The sequence below is a fragment of the Oryzias latipes genome, chromosome 21 (assembly GCF_002234675.1).
Source record: "Oryzias latipes chromosome 21, ASM223467v1".
In the NCBI taxonomy this organism is placed as follows: Eukaryota; Metazoa; Chordata; class Actinopteri; order Beloniformes; family Adrianichthyidae; genus Oryzias; species Oryzias latipes.
The window spans coordinates 27,107,029-27,125,434 of record NC_019879.2 but is presented as its reverse complement, the minus strand read 5'-3'; the positions used below and the strand labels follow the sequence as shown (position 1 = coordinate 27,125,434).

The following is an 18,406-nucleotide window of genomic DNA, read 5'->3' as shown; positions in this document are numbered from 1 at the left end:
GGTTGGGCTGGGGCGGCCCTCTCTTTCCCTCTGTGCCTCCCTGCTCTCTGGCTCTGGGGGGCCTTGCGGCGGTCCTGCTGGCCCTGGCCTGGGTGGCGGGCTTGGTCGCCCGGGCGGCGGTTGTTCCCTGCCGGTTTCCGTGTGGCGTGGGGGGGATTCCGGCTGCCGCTGCTGCTGCGGTGGGGGTCTTGGGGTGGGGATGGCTGGGCGCTCTCCTTCCTTCTTTACACATTCCACCATCCATATTAGAAGAACATGAGCACTCACCTGAGCACGGGTGTTGGCTCACCTTTGCACTGGCGGTTTGCGTGACTGAATGACTGAAATGTTTCACACTAGTTGGTGTTAAGGCATAAGTATGCGTGTGAGCACTATCTGTTTTGTGTACATGTCGACAGATGGACATTTTTGCAACTAGCAGGTGTGTTTGACACTTGGGTGTGTGTGTGGACAGGCTCCGCCCTTTTTGTACTGCATTTGAGCCTTACCATGGTGATTAACAACCAGTAAACTTGTTGCTCTATGCTGCTTCATGGTCTTATCCCCCTTCCCCTCCTACTATCACCCTCCTTCCCCCCCTCTTTCTAACGTCCCTCTCTCTTCTTCCCCTCTTTCCTTTTCCGTCCGGTCCAACACCAAAGATCTTCAAACATGTTTGAAATTAATAAAGTTTGGCCTCAATTACAAAAGGGGTTTATTCAGACATACCTTTGGTTTGTCTGAAGATTAATAAACCCTCTTGTTAAAGTAAAATATGTCCAACACAAGAGGCCCTCAGCTCTCATCTGTTTGCCCAGCTGTTGGACAGGACAAGGTTAAAAAAAAAAAAAAAAAAAAAAAAAAAAGAAGGGGCTGTTCTTCACTCTGTGACATCACAATGTGAGGACTCACCTGTTTTCATGGATTGGGAGGGGCTGATGCTCAGAGAGCAGCGTTGCGTGAATTGAGCAAAATACCAAATTTGGCTTTGTATTTGTGAAGAGTTAACATTATAATATATTTAAAAAGCAAAAAAAAAAGTTGACTTTTTATGATTTAGACCTCTAGTATTACAATAATAATGTATCCTCCACATGGGTGAGAAAAACGGAGACTGACAGAGAGAAACAAATAATACATTCAGGCTTTGCAGGATGCTGCTTCGTCACATTTGAATGTTTTTGGGAAAAGTTTGCAGATTTTCTTATTATTATTTGGTCACCGTTAAAAATATATATTTTTAAAAATCACATGCAGGTTCTTGGTCCATTTAAATACTGCAGCCCCTTCAAAAATAATAGATTGGCACCAGTGCTGGATGTAACTCAAACAGTATAAAAAGCCCTAAACCTTTATCACTTTTGAGACAAATAAAATCTGCAAACCAAAGGCCTACCTGACACAAAATGTTCACTTCAGAGTCTCATGGCATCTGTTGGCAGACACCCATCCCACTTGACTGCGGCAATCCATCGTTTTCTCCATCATCCCGTAGAAATTTGTAAAAGAGAGGCTTGAATATACACTGATATTCTGAGCTCGGTGTGAATGTAGCATTATAATTGAATTAATTTTGTTAATAAGAAAATATTTGTATCTATCCTCCTTCGTGTACATCAGTGTTTTTACGGCATGCTCCGTCTGTTTGTGCTCGTCAGTATCTACCTCATGGCATGAGCCCACTGCAGACAGCCATCTGCACAGAGCAGTCTGTGAAGTCCAGGACAAATAACTAAAATCACTGTGGACACCTGCTATTAGAGCAAGGCAACAGCTTCATTCATTTGTACTTTCTGGCACAAGTCCCTGCAACTAATGACCGCATCCAATTTATCTGTAATACAGCGTCCCTGAGCTAACACGATGCAGTAGATTATCCCCAGCAGAACCAGCATGCACTTGGCTACAAGGTTGCCAGACAATGACGCGGTTCTCCTCATTTGGGAGTCAGCTACTTAAATTAAACAATGATTGAGTTAGAATACTATGACAGGCCTGCATTGAAGCTAAATGTTAGCTGTAGAGGTCCTCAGAGCAGATCTCCACTGAACGCTGAGGGGAAAACCATGAACTGACCTAAACGTTCTGGTCCGGTGCTTCCGAGTTAGCTGCTTCTTGTCAGGAACTTTACTGGAATGTAGACAGTCACACATGATGACCTTTACAACCCAGAACCAATTATCCTGATCGTCAACCCATCAATGCTGAAAATGTAGCCACAGGCCCGAGTTACAGAGTGAGACTGGAGACTCAAGGAAAGAAGAAAGAGGCATTTCTGTTCACTCTGACTCACATGCCTTATTTGTTTCACTTCAGTTTGGGCCCTCCAACTTTGGAGAACCCTGAACAACCATGTTCCTATAGAAAAGGATTGTTAAAATCCATTTTTGTTTGACGGAGATCTTTATATCTATCAGAACATGAAAAGATTTAGGCTCCATAATAATTCCTTAACACATCAACCGTTCAGTCCAACTGCTCCTCCACAATCATTTCTGCAGTCAGCAGTGATCTAGAACAAAAAGTGAATCCAGTATGTGAGACTTTCCAAAAGGCCAACATTTTCACTTTCAAGACTATTGAGTAATTAGAAAGTGATTCAAACGTTGGTGTTCTTGGTTACTCTTGTTGGAACCAAACTGTTTTACAAAATATTTTCTGAGGCATCATCGTAAACAAATTAAAGTTTGAGATAGAAAAGGACATTTTTGTGGCCCTAATTAAATATGATCTAAGCAGTACTGAACAATTACTACTTAATTGTAGTCATTGTTGGTTTCTGTGACACAGAACAGCATCATAACTGGCAAATGATACTGAATGGAGCTGGTCTTGGATTTAGATCTGCTTGGGTTTCGGAGAACTAATGAAGGCAGTTTGCATTCAAATTAATTGGATAGTCCTAATTATTAATGAGTATTTTTGTGCAGAACATGCTTAATACAAAAATAAACAGCCTAAAGAAAAAAATACTGATCTAAAAGTACCAATCTTAATACTGGATCCTTTTTCAAAAGTTGAGAAATAACTGCACCTTTTACAGGGTTTTTACAATGTGTTTTTTCTTAAGAAGTTTATATTCTTAGGAATTTGCATTCTCATTATTTCTTTGACATCATGAAATCGTGTCTGGATTCATTAAAGTCCGATTCTGAGAACGAATGTTTGCAAAAAACATGAGAGAAAAAGGGAAAAGAGGGGTTTGTCAAAGGAGAAGTGACTAACCGGGAGGATCTGAGGGAAAAGGGGTCAGGAGGAGGACCGCAAGTTGGAATCCTTTCGCTTGTTTCCTCACTTCAAACCAACATTCAGCTTGGCCTCAAATCTCCTGTTGCCATGGCGATTTAACTGCTGATGCAGTGTCCCACGAGTCTGTCCTGAAAGCAGAGAGTGAACTAAACACACAAGGTCATGCAGCAAGACAAAAACAGCACAGGTGCGCTAGACAAAGACTTGAGTGCAACGAATAAAAAATATATTTGAAAAACCGTTGAAGTTTTAATCCTGTTGTGAAAATTCCTTCATTTTTGGGACTATATTTTGAAGTAGATTGTGTAAAAGTCTTAACCAATACAGCATAAAAATTGTTTATCTGTGAAGAATTTAGCTATTTTGGCCCAGATTTTTGTTTCACCATAATCTAATAAACACACGGTGCGAGACAGTTTGACCTTTTATCTTAACAGAAGCTGTCCTTCATATAAACGATATGCTGAAATCTCATTATTATTCACCCATGTCTGTTTATTCTGTACATTGCAAAAGATGCGCTGTGTTTGTGGGGGACCTAGTCAGGTCCGTTCCTGGAGAGTATTGAGGTGATTTTTTTTTTTCTTCGTCATATGACTTTGAAAAATGATTGCCATGCTTCTTGTCTGTCTCCACAGCGGTATCGTTCATGCGTCACAGTGCGTCAGCCTTCGGATTTGCGGTGAGTCCCCTGCTTTCCTTCTTCTGCACTGATCAATTAGTAACAACTGGGATCTTGGTGATTTATTAATGAATCCCTGTACAGAAGTAGAGTCGGTTCCTTTGTCGCCAAGGTAACAGGGCAGACAAGAAGGACCGGTCATGGAGCTGAGGTCGTCTGTTGAATGTCTTATTGAGGCTGCTAAACAAACTGTTTAGCAAAACAAGATTCTGATTAACTGCTGTGACTCGAAGGAAATTCTCCAGATGGAGAAAGATAAAACAATCCGAGTTCCTGAAATCAGATCAGACAGTGAAAAGAGATTTATTTTATTTTGTCTTAATACAGTTTTGATCTAAAGTCAAAAAATGTCATGTTTGTCTTTATGAAAAGTTAGGAGGTGGTTGGTTTTTCTGTGATTATTTTGACATTTTTTATACTCCTTTGCACTAAATAAAACCTCAAAAGAAATTCTGAATAAGTTGTTAAAATGTTAATTTGGACCAATTTAGAAATTAGGGGCTGTGACATGCTTTATTTTTATATTTATCTGTTGGTTTTCAACGTTTGACTTTTGTCTCCTGGCTGCTTGTTTTCTCCCTAGTTTGATGCCACTCTGGACGTCATGTCATCTGCCATCGTTCTTTGGCGCTATAGCAACGCAGCCGCTGTGCACTCCGCGCACAGAGAGTACATGTGAGTAAAAATAAAGAAACAAAAAATTGTGATGGAAATTTTTGTTCTTTCACACCATGTGAAAACTCGATTCTGATTGGCTGCAAAATGTCCAGTGACAATTAAAAAAGAAGTTCCGGTCACAGCGCCTGGATGCTTGTTGCACCCGCCTAAAGCCAGTTGGTAACCAGAATAACAGACACATAGATGGAGAGACGTTATTCCACAGTTCATCACAAGACAGTAAAGACCTGTCCTTTAAATGGTTCTATGATGGACATGCCAGGATTTCTATCAATTATTTTGATCATCGACAATGTTTTTTTATATTGAAAAATCTAATTTAAAATGAACAAGATTCAAATAATATTTGATTTAATATATATGTATTTTTAAGCAGGATAATGGACGACGAGGTGTCCATTGTCAATAATCACCACAGCAGCCTTTTACAGGGCTGATAACTGCAACACATCCCCCACTTGACCCCGGCTCTCCTACTACCCCCCCCCCCTCCTCCTTGCACTGTCTGGAGGAATGTGCCTGGCTCATGGGCAGATCTCATGGGGGTCCCCCCCACCCTCCATCCTCCCCACCCTCCTGAGCCTCATGTATTCTGTTTTGTCTGCACACGTGCCATTTGTGTTAAACAATGTAGTTTTTTTCTTGTGTCTACGCGCTGTACGCAGTGTTGGGATACGACTTTTTTTTGTCACGAACCCCGCCCCCCCCCACCGTTGACCATCTGCATGCTATACAAAGGTGCGCCGGCGCAGGTCATCTAAGGGCCCGTACACACCGGGACGAATATTCGCCAGGCGTTATTCGCCAGCGTTTTTCGCCACGTTTTTTGTGTTCACACCCAGGCGATTTTCGCTGACGATGAGTGGAGTGAACATGCAATTTCATTCCCTGACATTAGATGGCGCTTAATGTGAAACAGAAATACTCCTGTACACAAGGTGGCGCTGCGCAACTTTACGCTTCTTAAAGTCGCTTTTCACTCAGAAGAAGAGAGCAAGTATTTACACGCTTGTCAGAATCAAACAAAGAAAACACGAATATTTCAAGCACCAGTAGCTCCAACTGGTGCTTGGTTCGGGGATGTTTTAGAATGTCCGTCATTATTGCTTCGCGGCTGTGTAGACGCTACTTGGCGTCTATCTTCTTCGCTGGTATGTGTGCTCAGCAAGGCAGTTTTGTGTTTGAGCGCCCCCAAGTTGTGTTTTACTGTAACTTCAGAAGCTCCAGACACGTGAGCAAAAGCGCCATTCTCATTGGTCGAGTAGATTTCGACGCGATGCGTCGAAAAAAAAAAACGAACCCGAGGCGTTTTTTTTTTTTGACGCTTTAACGCGTGGCGTTTTTTCGCGTCGGTGTGCACACTCTCATTGGTGCCCTTTGTTTAGTCACGAGGCGTTAAACGTCGGCGAAAATCGCCGGCGAAATTCGTCCCGGTGTGAACAGGCCTTAAGGCGCTCGGATGCATTGACCTCAGTGACCTCTCGAAGTGTGTGTGTATTTTTGTTGTTGTATGTCTGACCTTCTCATTTGAGATGTACTGGAACTGACTTTCCCCTTGTTGGGATAAATAAAGTTCATTCATTCATTCAATATGTCCATATTCACAAAGGACATTTTACGCCTCCTCGTCATACATATAAAAAGACGGATCTATGGACACCTCTTTGGGTTTTATCCTTTACATCAAAACTAGTATGAAAGCTGATTGGTTGACATGATGCGTTTTCCTTGACAAAGTTCCACTTTTTTACTGAAGGACCCTCGATCACATTTATTCATTGACTTAACATTACAACTGGTCGCCCCTTATGCGCGGACTGCTTTTGGTGTGAACGCAGCTTTAGACGTAAACACAAAACTCATCAAATGAACTGTTGATGTTAGAAAAAAAAACATTTCCAAATCTATTTTCAAATAATGTCAAGTATGTGAAGCAGTCCATCAGGAAATATTCAATTAAATAATGCAAATGTTTGTTAGTACAGCTTACAAAAAAATAAAATGTACTGCATGTCTGATTCTGTGCAGAGCGTGCGTCATTCTGGGGGTTGTGTTTGTCCTGTCCTCCATGTGCATCCTGGGAAAGGCCATTCACGATCTGGCAACAAGGATGCCACCTGAAGTGGTGAGGCAACACACACAAACACACACGTGCGTGCCAACACACATACATCAGCTTACAACATCAAACAAAAGAGGACATCATTTTCCAATCCCAAATGCAGGATGTGGGCAGATGAAGGTGCAGCATTTTAAAGTCTGTGTGGAGCGGAACACACAGCGTTTCAATGCAACTTGTAAATAAAGTCCAACTGCCTCTTTTTTAAGACAAAAATGTCTGTGACTTTAGAGTAAAAGCTCTTCATCTTTAAGTTTTGAAAGCATTGAAAAACCCATTTTAAACTTTGAAGCTCTTAACCTCCATCTTTGTTCTTCCCGTAATGACCAAAAGTCCAATGTCGAAGGTTTTTTGGAGCTGAGAAATTGCAAAAGTCCTTTTGCAATCAGTCAGACCTAAGCCTAAAATAATGGACTCCTTTTGAACTTTATTATCAGCCACCGAAAAGCAAACGTGAGCTCACATGCGCCCTCTACAGTTGTGGCAAAACCATTGCCTGCCTCACCATGTGTCTATTCAGTGCAGCTTTACGTCAGATTAGAACAGCAATACCCAATAACAAAAACATTTACTGATGGAGGACACAGACAAAGAAAACTAGGGTTAAATTGTATTTTTTAGTATTTCTTTATTCAAATTATTGTGAATCAGGAGCAGAGCTTATTTGTGACATAGAAAATAGAATTTTGCTACAAGCACCAAAAGTCCCGCCCACAACTCAGTGGTGAATTTATAATGAACTACTGCCGCTCTGCAGAAACTATGTCCTATAAATGACGAGTTTTTTACTTAGCCTAAAAACGGCACAATCATAATTAAAAGACCATTTTTGCACACTTTGAAAACAGATCAAATAGATAATTGGAGAGGCTATTACAGCTTCAGGATGTGGTTTCCATGGAGCTGACTTGATCTGTAATTAAAAGACTTCCAAGCTGTTTACTTTAAGCTGACCTCATATGTCTCCCAGGGTTTCGTTATCATGTCTAGTTTCCTTCTTCTTTCTCCACCTTTTTGGCCGACTCAGTAACTCTTTCAAATACTATGATTCAGCTTGTCAGAGTGATATCAGTGCTGTGAGAGACATCTCAAAAGAGCATCAACAACAGCAACATGGTTTCACTTTCAAAACCTTTGCTGTTGTTTTTTTCTGCCGAGCTCACATGCAAGCTGAAAAGCTCAGGGGGAAACAGCAACACCGGGAACGTGTGTAAATGCTGCCACCTCTGGCAAATCCTATCCACTGACCAGACGGGGAAGAAAATTGGACATTTGGATTCGCATCACGTTCCGTGTTGCAACTGTAGCTGTCTGTCTGCATCTGGTACCTGGTTAAGCAGAGCCGAAAGCGGCTCCTGCTTTCTCTCCTCAGAGAAGAAACCAAAGCAACCAGCTGAGATTTAAAGAACGTGCGCCCACTGAGATGCAGGATTTTTACCAAGATAAATGTAACCTTCTGAAGCTAAAAAGGTAAATGGTTAGAAAACTCTGATAACCATTACCCATCAAGCCTCATAGAGCATCAGTAATGGTATTCACAGAAAATAAAGTATTAGGTTCAAACATTGAACTAAAATTTAAAGCCTTTCGGTCACATCAACGGTGGATTATATCAAACCACGCTGAACATCTTTACTATTTTTAGTAATAAAAAAAGGCAATTCTCTTTTCTACTTTTAATGTTTTAATGTTCACTAATGTGAGGTTTTCTTTTGATCTTTGAGTCTCCGATTCCCTATTCTGTTTTGTGGCTGTAAATCTATGATTCCCCTTTGGATTAAGTTAAGACAAACACCTGCTTCTTGTTTTCTTATCTCCTCAGTCAATTTCTTTCACTTGTTTTTTTATTTATTCTGGCTGATTTTAGCGTCAGATGTTTTTTTTGCTCCCTTTTATGTCTATAATTAAACCTTGACAGTGAAAATCAAATATTGCAGACTTCTTTTTGTTTTTTATTTTATCTTTGCGTTTTGTTTCCACAATCTTTTCAATATTATGAATATTTGACGCTTTTAATATTAAAAATCACCAAAAGGAATTATTAATTTGAGAAAAAAATAGATATTTGCTCAGTAAGCAAACCTCTATTTTTAGCAGCAGCCCCCACCAGCTTGAATAAACAATGTAAGGTCATGACACAGCGCTGTAATTGGATTTAGTCTGAAGTTTATCAAGTTCATTAAAAGCTGGACCTTCTTGGGCTTTGCTAATCATCCTCCTTCTGCAGAACTTGTGCTACTGAGCTTGATCTGAAATGATGGTCGACTTTCTCCTTTTAGGGTTTTACATCACAGATTTTCTAATAAAAGCAGACCATCACACCACCACCGCCATGTTTGATGGTTGGTCTTTACAAAACAACACCAACCAACCAACCAACCAACCAGTCACTTTATTTGAACAACTTTCATTAACAAGTAGAAAAGAAAGTGACGGAGATAAAATACATTCATAAACACAAGTTAAAACAATAAGAAGAGTAAAAGTAAAAAATTAAAAACAACAACAATCGAAAAACAAACCCAAAATAACAGATATGAGGAATTTTAGATTGATATATTGATAAATATTAATATTTTCAATGTATTTTGGTTAAGTCTTCTGATTTACCTTAACCCTAGAAAAGGGGTTAACACTACTACGTGTTTTACGTATAGGTTCATAATTTCAAATAAATATTCTCCAAAAAAAAGACAATAAAACCTGTGCTGCAGCAGTAGGGTGAATTCTTGTGCAACTTCTGGGTGGCTTGATTTGGAAAATGACCATATCATCCCCTGGTCTGATTTTAATTGATTTTCTTTTTAAGCAATTCAACACAGGAACAAATTAAAAAAAACACAAATTCATTTTTTTTTTCTTTTAAATCTGTGTGGGTCTTTAAGTCCTTAAAAAGCACAACTCAAATCTCAGTTTCTGGTACCAGAACACATTGTTAACTTGTACTTATATAAAGTCTGATTGTATGCAAATCTCCTGAATGGCCTTGATCAAAAATCTTGTCTGGGAGATCAAAACAGACAAAAGAAAATGTAGCTGTGTCTTCACTGTCCTGTTTTCTCTGCCGGTTCTGCTGTTTCCTACTGAGAACCAATTAAATCAGGGAGCTCAATCCTCAGGGGTCAGGTGTTAGTTATTGCTGAGTGTGTTTCCTATTTGTGGTGAAAAAGCCAAATTATCACATGACTTAGAGATAAGTGACCTTGAGCTCAAGTGGAAAAAAAATATAAAAAAATAAACAAAAGGCCTGCAGGGAGCAAAGCAATATTCTCAAAATGTTGCTTCCTCTTGAATGTGAGCAGTTTCTGTTTTCAAGACCTTTAAATCCTTCGAAGACCCAGTCCAATAAAAATTGTGTTTCTGGTGTTTTTAACATGTTCTTGTAGCATTTTCCTCACAATGGAGAACATATATATAAAAGATTTAAGATTAACACTGCATTTCTGAGTATTTCTTTACTCAAATTGTGAAGAATCAGAAGCAGATGAAAAAACGATTTGAGAAAAACTGACGTAGAAACTAATATGTGTGGGCCAAAAGCTCCCTTCTCTGCTCCATTCTGATGGAACCACTTGCAGACAAATAGATACATTAACATATTTATTTTACTCGTCTAAGCTGGCATCTGCCACAAAACTGCACGGCTGGATAGCTCCGATACTGCTCGCCATTTTTGTTGCACCGCTAATGATAGCTTGGGGTTGTGAGGGGCTGTAAACTAGCCGGAGAGAGTGTAAACAAAGGGATGATGGGAAACTGGAAATGATTTAAGAAATTGAACAAAAGATTTGCATGTATTTTAATAACCCTTCCTGCTTCTGTCTCCAGGATAACTTCCTCTTCAGCGTATCCATAGTGAGCGGCCTCGTGTGTGCCGTACTGGCTGTGGCCAAGTTTATGCTGGGAAGAAGGCTGACCAGTCGAGCCCTCATCACTGATGGTATCACACACACCTACACACACATTTAGACCAATAAAGATCTACAACAGTTTGAGCTCAGAGCTCACGATCCAACAAAAAAAGGATGAAAAAGAGCATGTCTGCTCCTGTTTTTGTTGGAAGGTTGCTAACACATGCACATTGAGACATAAGCAGCACAAACTACACACTCCAATGCTCTCCAATGCATACACCATCAATGTAATAAACCTGAGGTTGCTCTTCTCTGAGCCTGGATTTATTTTCCTGTAGATTTTACATTTAGTGCAGGCAGGACAATAACCTACTGAGCTGGAGTACATCAGATGTAAAAAAACAAAAACAAAAAAGGAAGAAGACACAGTAACTGTGTGAAAGTTCATATTTGTCCACATCACAGGGCTGTCAAAGCAAAGTCTTCAAGATCTACCACCAAGTCTGTTTATACACAGATTTTAAATAGATTTTTTTGGAAACTGGAAGCTTGCAAAAAATGAAAATTATCAAACTTCAAATTGGCCTTGTTTGGACCGGTACATTTATATATAAATAGTGACCGACAATAAACGGTCTGTGGTCTGAAAAAGGTTAGGGACCACTGGACTAGATAACATTTTTGTCTTTAAAAGTGGGGAAGGACAGATAAAAAAAGTCTTCCCTTCTGTTCTGAAGGATTTTAAACACAATCGACATCCATGCATCCATTTTTTAACCCACTTAGACTCCTTTGGGGTCATGAGGTTGCTGGATTCTCTCCCAGCTACTGTCTGGCAAAAAGAATCGTCATCAGCAACCAATACCAGTCACACATAGAGACAATTTAGAGTGACTAACATGTGAAGCATGTTTTTGGACTGTGGGAGGAAGCCCACGCATGCATAAGGAGATCATGCAATCTCCAACACTCGACATCCATGTGCTTCTCAAATCCAGTGATGCACTGAGACAATATCTGGTCCAAACATGGATAGGTAAGCAGAGACATGTAGTTTATGGTGTGCAGTTTGTTCATGACAGTCTAATAATCCAAGATTGCTGCACTTCTGTACAAGTCGGCACATAAGTAAAGCTGCATTTTCAGAACTCAAGAAGATGAGCAGGGTAACATCTCAAACAGCCTTTAAAATCCAGTTTTTCAGAAGAACAGAAATACTGTGGCTCAATAACTCATACAAGTGTAGCGGAGACACCCAGTTTAAAAAAGGATCGTTTAGGATTATTTCTGTTTTATTCCATTTTTGTGTTATTGTTGCGTCAAACACATATGTTTCCTTAGAGTTAATAAGTCTGTATGAGAACTGGACTGAGTGACCCCTCCCCCCTGGTGTCCCAAACAGGAAGTACCTGCTGGCTCCAAGTACATGTAGCTAAAATCCCATACACTTCTATTGAGAAATATACAGCTATTACTCAGCCATTCCATTGGTCAGAATAACCGTTGTTGGTCTGTTACCTTTTATAAAACATGTTCTTGCTAATCCAATTTTTTCCCATGATGTTCTTTCTGTAGTGCAAATTTTTCAAGTTATAAACTTGACAATAAGATGCCTCGATAAAAGTAGGTGGAGCCTGCTGGCCCCCATTTAAACCAACTTGGACCAATCACTGCTTACTGATGTCATCTGATTCCAACATGACAGGTGTTCATGTAGCAAAAATGGCAGAACGAACCAGAAGTAAACCATGTTCCTCGGGTGACATCACATTTGTTCAGTCTAGTTCTTATAAACAGTTCATGATCTGTAGAAACACTAACAGAATATTAAAAATCACAGTTGAGTTGAATGTGGCATTTATGTGTTTAGGGTTTAACTCTCTGGTCGGAGCCATCATGGGTTTCTCCATTCTCATAAGTGCTGAGGTCTTCCACCAACACCCTGATGTCTGGTTTCTGGACGGCACAATTGGAGTTCTTATGGGTCTCATCATTCTGGCTTATGGGGTCAAGTAAGTGACAGATATCGGATTCCACAAATAGCAGAGTGTCAAAGGGACAACATGAGTTAAAATGGTGTTGAAACATGCAGAAACAATTACTTCTGCACAAGGATTTTTATTTTATTGCATTTTTAATATGTTATGTCTGTGGCCACAGGCTCCTGAAGGACATGGTTCCCCGCGTGAGGCAGACAAGAAACTACGAACGCTTTGAATAAATGACCTGGAGGTTGATGAGGAGCCTTGAACCATTTTACGCTCTTCCGTTTTTTTTGGGTTTTTTTGTGTGTGTGTTCAGATGCACAAGCTCATGTACTGTGTGGATCCATATGTGCTGAAAATACTGTAGGTCATGCATTTACACAAACATATGGCTGAGAGACTTTGGGGTTAATCCAAGACCAATTTCTTCCTCCGTTTGGTTTTCAAAGAACATTAAATGAAAGTCAAACCACAGAAAGTTAGTGCTGAATGAATGTAAAAAGTCTCAAGAAGTGATTTAAATTTGTTCAGGAGACAAAAAGCAATAAGACTTGAAAAACCTCCAACATTTTCCTCAAGTTTTCACTGAATTCTGCTAATGTGGTCAAAATAACAGCGATATCAAACTGAACCTCCCACTTTCTTTATAGCTACACGTCTGCAAGTGTTGGTTGCAGGTTCTCTACAGTATTCGCTTCTTTAAAAGTCACTGTTATGACTTTGTGCTTCTTATCAACCAATAATCAATAAATACTTTATTGTCCCGTGAGGGAAATTTGTCTTGGGCTGACGAGCCCACAGCTACAACATAAGGAAAACAACAGAATAAACATGCACAATAAGACGACACCCACTAAAGTAACAACCAGAGACACTTGCTCTAGACCGTTTACAGTTTGTTCAGCAGTTTTATGGCTAATGGAACGAACGAGTTCTTATATCTGTTGGTTTTATATTTGGCTGCTCTGAAGCGTCGTCCGGCTGGTAATAATTCAAAGTCAGAAAACAGAATCTGAGATGGATCGCTGATAATTTTAAGAATTAGACGTGTCACAGAACACTCATAAATTTGCTGCAAAGATGGAATTTCGCGTGTACCTTTGACCTTCATAGCTGTTTTCACCATGTTACTGATTTTTATCTCAGAAGTACCTCAGGTTTTGTCGAGTATTCGTAGGCTAATTTAAGTTGCACGCACTTATGGCGTGATGCTACAGGTGATGTTGCTGTACGGTGCCCCTGTGCCACACCCTTAGTCGTTAGTAAGGTGCAAGGACTGGTCCCTTACTGACCACGTGCGAATGCGGCACGAGACTTGTAAGTGCCCGTGGGACGCAAATACATTGCTCATTGTTCATTGGCAACAGTCCAGCTGCGCAGACTTTTCACGTAAATAGTATTAACGGGCCCCTTGGGCAGGATTTGGGGGTTAAAACAAATAAAATTTCCGTCCAACATGCCTGCATAGGTTCCTTACAACCTGTCAGCCGCAGCACGCCCGTAAAAATAAATGTGAAGGAACATTTTGTTCGTTCCCCGTACAGTTTTGCCCACTTTCCCCCCCACAGACAGCCCGTCTCCACCCGTGACAGCAGTTGTGACCAAGGCTCTAGGCGACCCCAAGTACAGTTTTGAACTCTCCATCATTAAAAGAGGCTCTTTAGCTCAAAAAAACTTGATTCCTTCAACATGAAACCGTAAGGAGCCATTTTATTTATTTATTCAATTATTTTTGTGTGTTTTTTTTTTTTTTACAAATTTTAACCACAGTTGCTTAAGGGAACCAGAGGAAATAACGGTTCTCAGAGAACTTCACCAGCACAACTCTGTAGCCCACTTCATTTGTCAGACTGTGAGGGAGAGGAGATAAAATTCGACTGAAACAAGCAGTACGCCAGAAGAGCCGACTCCGCAAACTCAGCTTCCTGTTAGCATCAGCACAGAGCTAGCTGCGTCTTGACCCCGAAAATCTAGATTAAAATTATTTAGAATTTTTTTACAAAGAAGAAAAATATGGATCCCAAATTGTCATCATGTTTGATGACTCTAAAGGCACAAATTTCTATTTTTACACTGCAGGCTCTGATACTTGTGGTGGAACATAGCAAAACTCTCTTTCCATCGCCTCATAAAAATTAATTGACTTATTTTAAGTAAAATGATAAAAGCTGAGAATATCAGTTCAGGTTTGCGAAAAAGTGCAGAAATGTTAGATTTAAGTTTAATGTTTTTTGGAAAACAAATGAATAAGAGATCAAAATTTCCCAAGTACTGTTGCATTTGTTTCAACGCTTAACTAATTAGTTATCAGTCAATTGTCATTTCCTGGTCAACTCATTGCTTTTCTAGAACATTCCCACTTAAGAGTTTCATGGTAAAGAAATGGTTCATAAGGTATGAAAAAAACTGTGAAAGATTAACCTAGAAATTAGAATTTATTATTATTTTTTTTTAACGTTGCAAATAATTCTTTGTTAGAAATCGCACAACAAAATAACCGGTGCACAACTGTTAACACTCATTGGCTTCAACTGAGTTTTATTTAACAACTTCAAACTCACTGCCAATAAAAGTAGCCTAATCAGTTAGTAATCAGGACAGTTAGGTAAATAAATGCTAAAAAAAAAACTTGTTTTCAAGCAGAATCCGAAATCCTTCCCTACCCAAACAGCTCCTCCTTATCCCTACATTTATCCCTCCAAACGGAGGGTTATGGAAAAATAGTGTTTTAAAATCCAGACATTTCTACCACTCGATGACGTCATGAATAGTCACCAGTCGCTCACGATAGCGCGTAGCTGCAAGCCCTTGAAAAATACACATAACATCAATTTGATTACTTTAGGGAGTCGTGCATAAACAAGAAGTCAATACTTACATTTAAATGTAAACTCCTGTGCTTCAGAGCACTCCCAGGTGAAGAAATGTCTTACCCTACCGGCAGAGGAATACCCAGCTCTCCGTCACTATGACAAGTTCGGACGCCACTACAGCTCCAAATCCCTCTACAATTGGAACAATAGGGAGGAGCCAGAGGGGTAGAGATTGAATTTGGATTTGGCCTTATTGCTAGCTCACCGCTACCTTTTTGAATTATTGAACATTATACATTTATTAGTTTGATGTAGTTTCATGTAGTTTCTCACCTGTATAGCAATAACACATTGTTTTTCTTGAACTTGCGCTACCAATAACTGCTTTTTAACTTCAAGGTTAGTAGTCACCTTTTTCTCAGTGAGGTCTTTCTCCAATATGTTAAGCATTTTCAACATTTAGTGTTATATTTAACAACTTTATTTTAATCTTTTGCAAATACCTCATGTGTTTTTTTGTTTTAAATAAATTATCTTTGTTTGATCACACAGAATTCGTATACTTAAATATTACCAGACAACCCCGCTCCAGATGAACTGTAGTTTAGCTTTTATAAAGGATGGGCTCCCAGATCGTCTTGTCTGTGTTCACACCGATTCATTTTTTACAGGTTTTCATTGTTTGTGACATTGTAATGAATCCAACAGATGTGTTTAGTACTTGAAATATGTTGGTTTCATTTCTAGCCGCCTCCATTTTTGTCCTCAGTTTGAGACATTGAAGCTCATAAATCAGCTTGTGTGAATTTGTCCAGATGCGGAGTTTAACTCTGCGTCTGCTCGCTGGTGTGTTATCTCGATCTTGTGCATGTCTCCTTTGGTATTAATTAAGAAATTGAATGTAAATTCAAAGTGCACTGTCTGTAAATATATTTAGCACACTGTTTGGGAGTATAGACAACGTATAGTTAAAGTACAGAGTGATTAATGTTACATATACTTACAATGTTTACTCTGTAGCGTGCATATACTGTAAATGTTGTTTTACATTTGCTTTACATTACAGGTGAAATGAAAGTTTTACTGTAAGGTTTTGCACTGTAGCTGAATCATTTGGATTGGATGTCTGTGTGATCTGACAGAGCTGCCCAAGGTTCAGCTTTGCACTTGTATTTTATCAGCCAAAAACATGAGAATCCCCAGATTTTTTGAAGCGTTTAGGATGATTTAATGAATTTGAGTAATTATGGAGCAAATGGACTCAAACCTGTGGTTACATGTACAGCAATCTATGACATCACGTCAGGAACGTTTGCTGCAAAATTTGAAAAACACTTGCTGGTTTGTGAATCTGTGAAGAAAGTGAACCCCCTTGTGGCTGCAAACGTTATGGCAGCCGTGTTAAATAATACACAAATCCTGAGAGGGACCGTCTATATTTATCCGTGTGAAGACAGTTACCGATCCTTGGGCAGTGACTGTGCAGAGGCCTGCATCTCCTCTGCACTCTATCCGCTCTGTTCCAGCAGTGTGCTGGACGTGTGACGCTGTTGCTGGCAGATTTTATTCTTTTTTTCTTTATTTCTAGCTCTGTTGTGAAGAAAAAGACGTGGTTTAGCTGTAAAATGAAGGTGTGAATCTGTTCGCACCCTTTCAACTCACCAACAGCACACTGATTTGTATAACTCTCCCTGCCCCCCACCTCTTTACTGCATAGAAGACAATCTTTACAGCGACTTTTTTCCAAGCGAAGCACAGTGTTTGCACATGAAGCTGCAAATGAAGGCACAAAGGAAACTCATGTTACCAGCACCATTCCGACCTGTAGCCGTACGGCAAAAAGGTCACGCTGCACAAACTAGCAATTTATTTCAGCAATGTTTTCAACTAAATCACATCTCAGACTGTTTTTGACTCGTTTCAGCTTTAATTAAGATTTTATTTTTTGTATTCCAGTGCTTGTTACACCCAAACATAAGCTTCTAGAGCAAAGGAGGCGTGTTGTTGGAATCTCTTTTATAAGCATACGGAAACAGATACATTCTCACTGTATATTCATCAATGAGGGGTGCTGGTTGTGACAAAAGGACTTAGCCTCACCTCCACTGCTTTACCAAAACCCTATAAATTAGTACCAACTGTGTTGCTGTGCTTTGCATGGGCTTGTAGGAACCTCTACAGTATCAACAATTACAGATGCATAGCAGCCACACACGCAAACAAATGACTATTTAAAAGATTATTTGTCTGTTTGTACAGTGATGGTAAATAGTGGTATTAAAGATGATGTACTAAATGCACTATTTATGTAAAAGAACAATATTGAAATATCTTTTTTTGTGAATAAAAAGTTATTTTCTTTGATTCAGTAATTAAAGTTTTTTCCTGGTTAATCATTCAATGTTTCTGAGAATTTTATTTAAGCTGTCAACCAAAAACTAGGAAGTTGGTTAGTTAGTACGAAAGCCGCACCTACCTCGCAGAGAGACGTAGTCTCTCCAGCGTGTCCTGGGTCTTCCCCGGGGCCTCCGCCCAGTGGGACATGTCCGGAACACCTCTCCAGGGAGGCGTCCAGGAGGCATCCGGACTAGATGCCCGAGCCACCTCAACTGGCTCCTTTCGATGTGGAGGAGAAGCGGTTCTACTCTGAGCCCTCCGCGGGTGACCGAGCTTCTCACCCTATCTCTAAGGGAGCGCCCAGCCACCCTACGGAGGAAGCTCATTTCAGCCGCTTGTATTTAGGACCTCGTTCTTTCAGTCATGACCCATAGCTCATGACCATAGGTGAGTATTGGAATGAAGATCGACCGGTAAATTGAGAGCTTTGCCTTTTGGCTAATCTCTCTCTTCACCACAACGGACAGCGACCGCATAACTACGGAGGTTCCTCCTATCCGCTTGTCAATCTTACGCTCCGGTCTTCCCTCACTCGTGAACAAGACCCCAAGATATTTAAACTCTTCCACCTGGGGGAGGGACACTCCACCCACTGAGAGATGGCAAACTACCTTTCTCCGGTCTTTAAACACTAATTGATATTGATTATA

The 18,406-nt window shown here is 40.1% G+C and overlaps 1 protein-coding gene across 1 annotated transcript in view; it reads left to right on the top strand.

The window, feature by feature from the left end:
* The window catches only part of LOC101167579 (transmembrane protein 163), a 71,940-nt gene extending 54,183 nt beyond the window's left edge, over nt 1-17,757 (top strand). Inside the window, exons 3-8 of the mRNA XM_004082023.4 lie at nt 3,867-3,910; nt 4,494-4,585; nt 6,617-6,713; nt 10,536-10,647; nt 12,432-12,573; nt 12,722-17,757. Coding sequence (XP_004082071.3) covers nt 3,867-3,910; nt 4,494-4,585; nt 6,617-6,713; nt 10,536-10,647; nt 12,432-12,573; nt 12,722-12,782 — 548 coding nt within the window. The 3' untranslated portion in view covers nt 12,783-17,757. The remainder of the gene's footprint in view (nt 1-3,866; nt 3,911-4,493; nt 4,586-6,616; nt 6,714-10,535; nt 10,648-12,431; nt 12,574-12,721) is intronic.
* The last annotated feature ends 649 nt before the right edge of the window (nt 17,758-18,406 follow it).